The 12,760-nt window shown below is 36.4% G+C and overlaps 1 protein-coding gene across 1 annotated transcript; it reads left to right on the forward strand.

Annotated features, from left to right (window-relative positions):
- The first annotated feature begins 7,559 nt into the window (after positions 1–7,559).
- Positions 7,560–12,715, forward strand: LOC136666416 (uncharacterized). The gene is made up of 6 exons (XM_066644591.1): positions 7,560–8,691; positions 9,344–9,405; positions 9,566–9,678; positions 9,891–10,012; positions 11,060–11,282; positions 12,387–12,715. The coding sequence occupies exons 3-6, from the start codon at positions 9,576–9,578 to the stop codon at positions 12,605–12,607; spliced, it is 669 nt and encodes a 222-aa protein (XP_066500688.1). The 5' UTR covers positions 7,560–8,691; positions 9,344–9,405; positions 9,566–9,575; the 3' UTR covers positions 12,608–12,715.
- The last annotated feature ends 45 nt before the right edge of the window (positions 12,716–12,760 follow it).

Consider the following 12,760-nt stretch of genomic DNA (forward strand, 5'->3'; position numbering starts at 1 on the left):
CACAATTTATTTTAAATAGTCCTCATAGATTGCCAAATTGTAGTATTAAAATTATGATTCTAAAAATAATGAAACAGCGAAATAGTTAAAGTTCTTCTGAGTTTTGTATTACTTCAAACTACTGAAGTTTGTTCAAATGATTTGAGCTGAAAAATGACTTTTTATGAAATGATTCAGGTGTTACTGACCATTTTAAAGTGTGTGTATATGTATTTATATATATATATTATAATGCTTTCTTATGACACCTTGTAAAAGCTTTTAAAACATTAAATAACTTTTTTAAATAATGTTGTCAGGTGCTCAAGTGTTTTGCACAGCACTCTCAGTTTAGAGTGTTCTCTTTATCTTGATAAACTAGATCATTAATTCTGAATGTTGTGACACACAAATTCCTCTGTGCTGTGTGAGATCATATTTATGAATCAACTTACTATGGAGGAAGTCAAATATACAAATGCACAAAACATAGTTTTGCTTTTGATGCGAGTGTCTCAGCCACGCCCCCTGCCAGGTTTGTCATACCTAGTTCTGCAAAATAAGAATAAGGGCTTATTTTCCTCCAGCGCACCCAAAGAGCCTAGCCTCTTAAAGAAATTAAGCTAGGCCTCCAGTACGGATACTAAAGAACTTTCTTTTTATGTGAAGAGCTTGTCCATCTGGTTCAAAAGCCCACTAGGTGGGACTTCAGGAATAGGGACCAAGCAGTGTCTTTATTATGGGAGGTTGTTCATAGATAATGTGTTTTAGCAACAAAAATTTAACAGACCTCCAAATTAACAGGGAGTTGAGGAACAAAATGTAGATTCTAACTTTAGTTTTATTCATTTATATAGAGAGAGATTGATCATCTTTAGATATCTTATAAATTAGAAGAACTAATGATGCATCAAGGCTTTCTGGGTGAGTTCAATTTTATTGCAGTTATTTTGACATTTATTTCAATATTAATGTATTAGTCAACAAAGTTTAAGAGTGAACATCTGGTCGTAAGTATTGAAATTTAAATATTAACCAATAAAATAAACTGTAGTTATACTTAGAAATAATTTCCTTTGTTCCATGTAATAGATTATAAAGCATGGAAAATAAAGATAAACCTAAATTGTATTAAAAGGATGAAATAATTATAAAATTGTAAGAAAATATAGATATTTTGTTGTATAGAATAGTTTTACCCAAACCAGTTAATGCACAGTCTATTATAAACCATGAACAATCCGTGTGTACATACACTCATCAGCCAACATTATGACAACGTCCTTGTTGCTAAAATTCACTGTCCATTCGCTCAACTGACCTTACAGGCTTTAGTCTACCTATTGCACTGTGTACTTTGTTTGGCTCTTTCACCCTGTAATTCCAATAGTCAGAACAGTCACAAATCAGATATAATTTTGGGTTTGGATCATTCTCTGCACTGCAGTGACACAGAAGATGTGATTGTTGGTGTGTATTGTGATGCTATGACTGTAACAGTAACTATAACATTAAGGGGATTAAAACTTTAGCAGCACTGCTGTGTCTTATCCACTCCACACAACACACCCTAACCACACCACCACCACATCAGTGTCATTGCAGCACTGAGAATATTCCACTAGCCAAACCATACCTGTTCCCTTGTGGTCATTTAGGACTCCTGACCATTAAAGAACAGAGTGAATAAAGGCACACAATGTATGCAGGGCAAAAATGGAACCACTCTTTAAATGTAGAACTATAAAATTCCCCTGTATGGTCAATGGAGCTGTGAGAATGGGTATAAATTTAAGGGGTGGTCAATGTTATGGCAAATTCGTGTATAATTAGAAACAACACCTATACTTAGACAAAGTGACATAAAATTGATGTTGAAGTTAATGCCTAAATTTTGTCATGAACAAGTTTGTTGCCATTATTACTTTGTGTGTGTGTGTGTGTGTGTGTGTGTGTGAGCATTTGGCATGGTATTTTCCTGATTTATAGAAGTAATATTGAAAGATGGAAGTACACTTTCCATTTCCGAAATTGTCACACTTCTAAAACCATGAGCTACAGCAGCAAACCTCTAAGTGATTATTTTCATCCAAAATTATGCAAGAAGAATGATATCTAAACATGATTTAAATGTCTGCATGTCTTAAGGACTGTGCCTTGTTTCTCCACTTTCTGCTTTCTTCTGTAAAGCATTTTGAATTGCGTTTGTATGGAAGGTGTTTTTATAAATAAACTTGCCTTGCCTTCACAAACTCTGCAAAATAATACCCCCTAATCTGCTACAAAATATATTTGTTGACTGGAAACAGGTCCAGTATATTTTTCACAAACAATAAACTTAAAAGGTCAAAAGTTTTGTGAAAATCAGCTTGTCCAGTCCAGTGTGATTTCTTATATGAACAATGTTAACTGAGAATGTGTCCCCCTTTGCTGCAGTAATAACTTCCACTTTTCTAGATACAGAAACTTAGACGCTAGGTGCAGAAACACTACTCTCAGAATTTGATGGACTTCATTCCCAAAAGCGTTAGTGAATTAAACAATGGCTAATTAGTTCTGGTTCACACCAACTCATTCCATTTCTTCTGAAAAGTATTTTATCACTTCAGAAAATGTGATTCCTCTGCTACACAGCTACATGTTGGGTGGCGTTGTACCCCTCTATTTAAAATTTGAGTAATGCTGAAATGAGTGTCACATGCAGCTGCTCCAATGCATCTCATTCCATTTCATACTCTTCTGTGGTGATTATACAAGCTGCCTATTCACAACTAAACAGCTATGTCCACAAAATAATTTGTTAAGAGCATGCCAAGGTAAGGACCAAATAGATCATAATCAGTATTAATAAGTAATTCTGAAGAGTAAATTAAATGAAGACTGAATATCAGGCATCACCAACAGATTAAAGTTTTCAGGCATCACCAACAGATTAAAAAACACATTTCACAGCAGACCACTCTGAATGATTTTACATCATACTTTCCATTTACCCCTTTTAGTGTGTATGCAGTAGGTTAATGCTCTTTTGGTTGATTCTCATGCAGTGCTATAAGCCCACCTGATTCCACTGAAACAGGATGTGGTCAGTCTGTTCGTTAGAACTTCAGTGTCTGCTTTAAAACATGCCCTTTTCCGTTTGTGCAATTTGAAAATATGTTTCTCCAAGTCTAATTTTAAAGACCCCTGCTCTGGGCATTTTATCTCTTAAATCATGTGCATTGGAGCAGGAAAAATTAAAGGAGAATATAACTATTTTTGTAATTTTGTCCTGTGAGATTGGGCATTGTAAGAAAACTTACTGAGATTTATTTATGAAAAAGATGAACCAATAATTTCAAATTTTGGGTTTTATATTTATAAGGTAATAATTTAGATCACTATATATGGTCTAAAATCACTCTGAATAAATTATTGTTTTTTTTTAATTAAAGAAGCAATATGTAATATATTTACTGTGTTAAATCAAAATAATGACTAGGATACTTCATTAGAGATTAGGAACTATGTAAAGTGAAAGCACAGGCATCTCTGACAGTAGTGCTACAGCACGTATGTTCATCTTTATGAAGTATCTGTTTCATACCGGATCTCTCTATATTTTGGGCCACCACTGCCCAATTCCCAGTTTCCACACCCCAGGTTGCCATGTATGAAATAGTACAGGGTGGGCCATTTATATGGATATAACTTAATAAAATGGGAATGGTTTTCAAGATGGGTCACCACCCATCTTTAAAAGTTTCCCTCCTCCCATATACTAATGTGCCACAAACAGGAAGTTAATATTACCAACCATTCCCATTTTATTAAGGTGTATCCATATAAATGACCCACCCTGTAGACAAACGCCGTGTCCGGGGCCATGGAAACAAGCAAGAAAAAGGAAATATTATATTCTGCTGGACCTAAATATCCTCTGCATCCTTTTAAAACACTCTAAACAACTGGAAAAATAAGGAGAAATTTTGCTGATGCATTTCAAATATTATAGAGCTCAGAGCATAGCAGGACTAGTACAGATTCATAGATGTTTATTTTCTCCTGAACAGATAAGCGAACAGTAGCAGCGATTTCAGGCAGTAGCAGAGATTTCAATGATGAAATTACTTCCAACCATAATATGTGCATATATATATATAATTAATCTGACTGATCATCAGTGAAATGATTATTTTTCAAATAAAATTGGGTACGATCATTAGAGCACAGGTAGTGTCACTGACATACATCTCCAGGATCCTGGGTTTGGGAGTTTTGAGTCCTGCTTCAGGTGACTGTCTGTGAGGAATTTGGCGTGATCTCCCTGTGTCTGCTTGAGTTTTCTCCACATGCTCTGGTTTTCTTCCATGGGCCAGAAACACAAGTTGGTAGGTGGATTGGCTTCTCAAAAAGTGTCCATAGGTGTGAGTGTGTGAGTGAATGTGAGAGTGTGTGTCGCCCTGTGAGGGACTGGCACCCCCTATAGTGTTTTCCTTCCCTGCATCATTTGAGGCATGTTTTTAGATCTTAAGTACCTCAATGAACTGGTTTGCCACCAAACCACCCATAAATTCACTTACCCAATCACTCATTCAGTCACTTGCCAAAATGTTCCATATGGGGCACTATTTCAGGATTTTGCATCACTCACATCTAGCAAAATCTACTTTAAAGTGCAACATTTTAGTACTTTGCATCAGTGGTTTTTAAACAGTAAAATATTTAAATACATATTTTTTGGAACAGCTTTATCATTTACATAATTAAAATGCAACTCTTGTTCCAGCAGGGATTTTGGTGATTGTTTTACACTGTGGGATGTTGGAGGGTGTGGACCAAATCCATGCAAATTGCAATGAAGATATTTCACTGCCCTGTGCTGTAAGAGATCAAACGTACAAGTACCGTTACGTTGTCTGGTATAAAGACAACACTGCCATCATTAAAAGAAAGAACAACGATATGACATTTTATAACAAATCATCATCTGTATCTCTGGGAGTGGGCGAGGCCCTGGTGTTTCAGGCAGTTCAGCCCAATGACTCTGGAATATATCAGTGTTTCTTGGCAGCAGATATAGGAGCTAGAGATGCAGAGTCATATATCTCACTCAATGTATCAGGTATGTGTGATTTCACCATTTAATTTATATTACAGTAGACTTGAATAATTTTGTACTAGTTAAATGACCAAACTCATAGTATATTCATAGTATAGAAAGAACTATGCAAATCTTTTTTCGCATCTTTTGGTTATTTTTATATTAAATGGTTGACATAGTGTAGTGTGTGAAAGAAGCATTGCCAATACTCTTAGCTCCACAATCCCAACCACTATATAGTGTGCCCCTGTTCAAATTAATGGTAGTGTTGATTTCATACTGGTAAACTATTGTGTGCTCTCTGCATTAGTTTTAGTTTTATACCAAATAAGTGCAAATAAATGAAAAAGCAGGGGGTAATAGTTAAAGAATTTTTAAATAAGCATACTTTAAAATGCATATTTATAGGTACCTCTGGTACCTTAATTTCACATGGACAATATGACTAGGGAGTGTCCAAATTTTTGAATATTGTTTATGCGTGGGCATGACAAGATCCTACAGTGTTAAGATTTACTAAGACCTAATATTCTCTAATTTTCAGAGTGTACAACTGTGGCTCCATACTGTGCCACCACTGTAGACATAAAGCCTTCATGTTATCCCAATGTGGTGGAGTTTGCTGGTTTGTGGGTGATGTTGCCATTTTTTCTCTTCTCCCTGGTTAAAGTTGGACTCTGCTTTATAAGTATCCTGGTGAGTATAGGCCTGTTCTTGATCTGTGGTCTCTTCCTGTGGGCCAGTCTTTGATCAATTTCTGGTTTTTGGCTGACTATCACATATGTATAAATATACATTTTGTGCTTGTGTTGTGTATTTTCTTCGGGAGTGGTGTGTTGAAGGTGACGAAGATTTTCCGCAGACACATCTTGAGTTGCAAATAAAGTTTTTATTTAATACACAAAAGAACAGTGTCTTTACAAGCTCAGAAGAACCTGTACAGAGAGTGCGCTAATTTGTCTCTCTCCTCTTTAGCTCAAACATCCAACTTATATAAACTGCTCCCAGTCCAAACAAGGCCAAACCTCTGCCTCTTGTTTAAAATAACTTATCTATAGGTAGTGGGGTGAGAGAACTGGAGGACCTTTGACTTCCAGAAATATTGTGCTCCAAATTCCGTTTCCATGGACTCAGAAACTATATGTGTAGACCTAATAGAGTTAGGCATTCTTACGTGCTGCATACTCCCAGTAACAAATACACTATGTACTCAGTACACTCTGACACATTTTAATGCAAAATACACTTCACCTGCAAACAGAATAAAACAAACCTTCATGACAAATTTTTATTTTAATAATCATAATTATATAAAAGTTTATAACATTGTATTGGATGCTGTACTGCAAATGTTTTCTGTTTTATATACTGTAAACAAAACAGACAGTGATATGTTCAGTTCAGGCTTGTGTTGTAATGTATTGAGCTGAACTGAATCAACTACATGTCTACAGAGGGGTTTTTATTCTGTAGAGTTGTGCCAACCAGCATTACTGGCATGGTCAATATAAATATTGCAGATTTCTTATTCCCATTAAAGTCAGCAGTAAAATATATAAGTTGTTTAGTTTTTTAAAATTAGCTGACAAACTAACATGAGCTGACATTTACTACAAGAAAGCCTGTAACATAAATCACCCCTGCCCCTTTTCCTGTGTAGGTGAGTAATCTTTGTTTTGCTTGCTATTTGCACCTGCAAATGCTTAGGTTTGCAAGACGTTCAGAAGAAATGGAAGTAACAGAAGACAACGACATTCGGAGTATAAAATTTCAATGTACGATTAAAACAGGAAGAAGTTATGCAATTTCTACATTTATATGCCATTTCACTTCCTGTACCTGCTTTTCATGACAGGTGCATGCACTTTAAAATATATGTATTTTTTCTCAATAGTCAAAAGAAATTATATAATAAAAATATATATACAGGGGTTAGACAATGAAACTGAAACATCTGTCATTTTAGTGTGGGAGGTTTCATGGATAAATTGGAGCAGCCTGGTGGCCAATCTTCATTAATTGCACATTGCACCAATAAGACCATGTGCATCCAATGGTTCAAACATTGCGGTGCCGTGTATCATGACGACAATGCATCAATACACACAGCAAGACTGGTGAAAGATTGGTTTGATGAACATGAAAGTGAAGTTGAACATCTCCCATCCACCAGCATCACGTAGTGACCTGGCCACTATCCTGCAAGAAGAATGGCTTAAAATCTCTCTGACCACAGTGCAGGACTTGTATATGTCATTCCCAAGACGAATTGACACTGTATTACCCGCAAAAGGAGGCCTTTTCAGTTTCATTTTCCAACCCCTGTGTCTGTGTATATATATATATATATATATATATATATATATATATATATATATATATATATATATATATATATATATATATATATATAATAAAATCTATTATTCATTTATTCATTCATTTATTGTCCGTAACCACATATCCAGATTAGGGTCACGGTGGCTCCAGAGCTTACTCAGAATCATGGGCAGGAACACACCCTGGATGAGGTGCCAGTCCTTCACAGGGCAACACACAGTAACACATTCACTCCTGTGGACACTTTTGAGTCGCCAATCCACCTACCAGTGTGTTTTTCGATCTTGGGAGGAAACCGGAGCACCCGGAGGAAATCCATGAAGACACCGGGAAGACACACCAATCTCCTCACACAGAGCAGGGCTCAAATCCACAACCCCAGGACCCTGGAGTCATGTGACAGCAACACTACCTGCGGCACCACCGTGCCATGTATTGGCGACTCAAAAGTGTCTGTAGGTGTGAATATGTGAGTGTGTCGCCCTGTGAAGGACTGGTGTTCCTTCAAGGGTGAGTTGCTGCCTTGCGCCCAGTGAGTCCGGGTAGGCTCCGGACCCACCGCGACCCTGAATTTGATAAGCGGTTAATGACAATGAATGAATGAATGAATTTCATAATGAACAGACCAAAACAACTGCTGCAGACCAAATACAAAAATATACAAATAATTAAAATATACACATATTGATCACTGAATGATTGTTGGAAATGTAATTTTCCTTTTATTCATTTTAATTACATTCCTCTGAATTTTCTGTAAATATGCACATGGATTATATCCTTTTTTTCCTTAGAAATGTTACCTTTTTAGAGAAAGCATTTTTGTACAGCAACAAAAATGTATTATACTATACAACTATACTGTACGTACACAGTGAAATGAGACAGTATGTTTACCCAGGTTCAATAGTGTTACTGCTGCAAGGCCAGCACTAAGGCTAAGATGAATCATTCTGAGCTCTAAAAACTGAGAAGGCACTTGCAGTAGTAATTACTAACAATGCACACTTCAGGCTCTTTGTCGCCATGCAGTTATGTATTATATTCAGTTCAATAAGTTTTATTGGCATGACCAGTATATTTTGTTCTATAAAGAGGAAGTCCCATGAAACTTGCATTCTGGGCACTGTTGAAATTTCCCTAGGCACACAACTTCAAAGACCATGAGCCATTGTCACAGGAAGAGGCGTGGCTAGCATTTTAGAGGCTGTACGAAGCCATTTTCTGTAGCACTGACATGTGGACTAAGGACTGGTGTGCTGTGCTTATGGTTTGTGCTTTTCTTAGAGGTACAAATTATGCAAATTTGTTTGTTTTTTTTATATTGTTTTAAATAGTTGATTTCAACTCTTTACCTTGTGTCTTTCTGTGAATATTTATCACTGTTTTTTTCGTCTATATACATTAAATGGTTGCAGTAAATTGTGTGTGTATATATATTGTTTGTTTGTTGTTGTTTTTTTTTAGATGACCATTTTACATTTTATCGTCTAGGCTTTTTCATTTTTCCTAACATTTTATTATTAGCTTTACTCCTTAACATATCTGTCAAATACAGATAGCGTTATATAAATATAGCGTTATAGTTATCTCACTGTGACACATCTTCCTTGGAATTGTTTATTCCATGAAGCCTAGATTAAAATTGGTTTATCACAGAATTTGTGTTAAATTTGTGCTACTTGAAGAATAATGAGTAATTGTAAAAAAAAAATCCAGATTGCTAGTATAACTTGATGCATTCTGTATTATAATTATGGAATTATGTCCATGGAATCTTATTGTCCAATGGTCATATATATAATTTGTGTGTATGTATCTGAAAAGGAGTATAAGATGGTATTGCTGAAATATTTACCCTGTAATAAAAAAATTGTTTTAAACTCAGCCTGTTTCTTTTTTGGATATTCCACCGATTGATTCATCAAAATCAATGGAAAGAACTGAAATAATTATTGCTACGTCAGAACTACCATTGTTGAGTTGAAAATTTGCAGGATCAGGTCAGTTATTTTCATAACTTGGTTTTGTTTTTTTCTTTTGTGTGTTCATTTGTTTGTTAAATTATTTTTGTATTTTCCTATATTAAAACTAAGTTTTAAATTCCTTCGTTTGTTTCTGAGTTCATGGGGGCGTGATGTTTTGCTACTTTAAATTCTGCAGCGATCAGCCAATGAGGAACAGGAAGCGAAGTTTTATGTTGCCAGCTGGCGAAAAAACAAAACTTGCTGCAAAAAGTGAAGAAAAGAAAATGCACGAAGTAGGCCTCGTTATACGTAAGTCGCCGTGTTGCGTCATTAACCGTAAACATGATATAGATGTCCACTTTTGTTGCAGAAGGGTTTTCCCTGTCAGACGTAAACAAACAACAAAAAGTGAAAGTAACATATGTGTTACTCAATGTAGGGAATACAGTGGAAATACATAAAAGTATGACGACAGAGAGCGTATTCTAAAATGTAAACTCTTTCTGAATTATTCTCTACAGTTTTCAGCTTTGTTTGTCTGACTGTGTCGGTACACGATGGTCAACGCATTAAACAAACAAGGATTCCGTGCACAGCAAACACTGAGAAGGGACTGCAGTACCGGAAAATAAGCTGGTATAAGGTGTGTATTTACTCACGTCTGGGCTGATTAACTAAACTCATAAATCCTGTTTTGTACAGCTCGGAGGACTACTAAAATGCAACGTAGAAGTGTATACAAGAAGTCCATTTTAAATGGAAAAAGTCTTAAAAATAATTTTCTGTATAAATCCACAAGATGGAGGCATTTCTTTCTCTTCTGGTGAGCTTGTGATGGGGGCTTGGACGAATAAGGAAGCAAATCTGTCTCTATCTATCGTTACACTTGTATAGCGCCTTTCTAGATACCCAAGGACGCTTTACAATCCACTCTGCTCAGACCACACACACACACACACACTGGCGAGAAGCGGCAGCCACAGCGTACTCTCGACCAGGAATAACCGTCCACCCGGAGGACTGCATCGGACACTAGGATTTCACCGAGGATAAAGCGTCAATCCATATCTGGGCACTCACACATACAGACATTCATTCACATACACACTCTTTCACTCACACACAGCGACAGTTATTAGAGAAGCCAATTTACCTACCCTCCATGGTTTTGCACTGTGGGAGGAAACCCACGCAGACACGGGGAGAACATGGAAACTCCCCTCCCTCCATGTTTTTGCACTGTGCATGGAAACTCCACCCAGATGGGACTTGAACCAAAGATCCCAAGACTTAAATTCAAAAGCAACAAAATTCAGATGCATAATTTCAGTGCAAAACAATGCAGTGCTACAAATTCAAAGGTGGTAATATTTCAAAGTCTGATGAGACAGATTTGCTTCCAAAGACGAAGCTCATCATTCAAGCAGGAATAATTAAAAAGCACAAAATGAATTTACTGAATACTGAAATCAAAATATTGATTTGTTTCCTTTATTCATGTTAACTCTTACAATTTTGGTGTCTTGTAATAAAATTACAAAAAAGTAATGAAATTAATATGAAGATTTTAAAAATTGCAGGAACAGTAATATTTATTTATTCAGTTCTTCGGAATAATATTCTATACAGTTCAATCATTTAGACAAGAAAATGAACAGTGCACTTATTACTTGTACTTGATTTCTGATAGGTTGAAGAAGAATCTAATGAGTTAACAGGTCTTGTGATTAAAGACTTACGTACCAGTGAGACCGTTCTTTATAAATTTGCCAAACATTCTTATGAAGTGGGTGAGGATTATTCTCTGCTGATCCCGGAGTTTGGAGAGAGGGACTGTGGCAATTACCGCTGCACTTTGTGGCCTCCAGTTGGTCATCAAATTCAGGATGGAAATTTTGGGTTCTATCCACTTGGTGAGATTTTCATAGTTCTACTGTCTGTGTGTGCACTAGGGATGGGCTGAAATTTTGGCAGCAAAAAAGCCTAAACATCTCTTTGAATACATAACAAAGTCAATAACAGTGGTACAATGGCAATCGTTTTGGATGAAAACACATTGTTTGCCCAGTTTCACCCTGTTCCTCAATGATCAGAACCCTCACAGAGCAGGAATGATTTGGGTGGTGGATCATTCTCATAGCTGCTGTGACACTGGTGGTGCATGAGTCTGTGGTGATCTGGTACGAGTGGATCAGACACAGCAGTGCAGCTGAAGTTTTTTAAACACGGTGTACACTCACTATCCATTCTGTTATACAAACTAACCTTGGCTCACCTTGCAGATAAACAGTCAGAGACATTGGCCCATCTGTTGCTGCGTGGTTTGTTTTGATTGTCCTCTAGTCCTTTATCAGAATTCAATGGACGCCACCCACAGGACGCTGTTGCCTGCATATGTTTGGTTGGTGGACTATTCTCAGGTCAGCAGTGACACTGAGGTATTTAACAACTCCAGCAACACTGCCGTGTCCGATCCATTCATACCATCATTGTGGACACAATAACATACCACCACCATATCAATGTCTCTGCAGCTGTAAGGATGATCCACCACACAGATGTGGTGGTGCTGTTGGAGTCCTGATCATAGAAAAATAAGGTGAAATGGGGAAAGGGTTGCAGAGCAACAAATGTCCTATATTCTGTAATAGATAAATAGAGATGAATAAATAACCATTTACTCCGGGACTTAAGAGAAAAAACACACACACGATTCTACTTCTTTTTGACTGTTTACAATGACACGAATTTCTAGAGTGTTAGCAATTTTTTAGCACTTTGTTTTATTTCCATAGATGCTAGATGTGTTAAGTAGCTCAAGAGAAAATGTTTAAAAATACTTTACCCTCCTAGAATTGTTTTTTTGCACCTGCTATTGTTTTACTACACTGAAGTGTACAGTGCAGTTTAGAGTAATCAGACAGATCAGATCAGGCATACGATTTACTTTACGTGGTAGTTTGCTTATTACTGATGTGATGCTTATTTTGTTTTCTTCATTTCTTATTTGTGTCCAGGCTGTTCAAAACCTCTTCAGTGGAATACAGTGGGTGAGATGACTAGGCCACCAATAAATAATATTCCCTTGTTCCTTATAATCTCAGTTCTGCTTGTGTCTGTTAGTATAGCCATTGTTTATCTTTGCTGGAAAAGGACGAAGTGGAACAGAAAAACAAAAAATCTTCAAAGAAATTCAGTCCACAGCAGTGGTGAAGTCTTGCTCAGTGTGAAGGTTTAGTGATGGTGGTTTATGTTTTTATTAATTAACAAAATCACAGCTTTTACCTTTGCTCCAGTTTAACAGCTACTTTTTCTTTAATATTAATTAAAAGTTTTGAAAAATGTTGTGTATTGTCTTTTTATACATTGTCTGTTTTTAATTTTTAAATCA

Source organism: Hoplias malabaricus, chromosome 14 (assembly GCF_029633855.1).
Source record: "Hoplias malabaricus isolate fHopMal1 chromosome 14, fHopMal1.hap1, whole genome shotgun sequence".
Taxonomy (NCBI): Eukaryota; Metazoa; Chordata; class Actinopteri; order Characiformes; family Erythrinidae; genus Hoplias; species Hoplias malabaricus.

Excerpts from the sequence above, each read along its gene's own strand:
- LOC136666416 (XM_066644591.1), top strand. The coding sequence starts at position 9,576 with ATGAGGAACAGGAAGCGAAGTTTTATGTTGCCAGCTGGCGAAAAAACA. Across the intron at positions 10,013-11,059 it reads GGAAAATAAGCTGGTATAAG|GTTGAAGAAGAATCTAATGA; the intron begins GTGTGTATTTAC and ends GATTTCTGATAG. Across the intron at positions 11,283-12,386 it reads TTTTGGGTTCTATCCACTTG|GCTGTTCAAAACCTCTTCAG; the intron begins GTGAGATTTTCA and ends ATTTGTGTCCAG.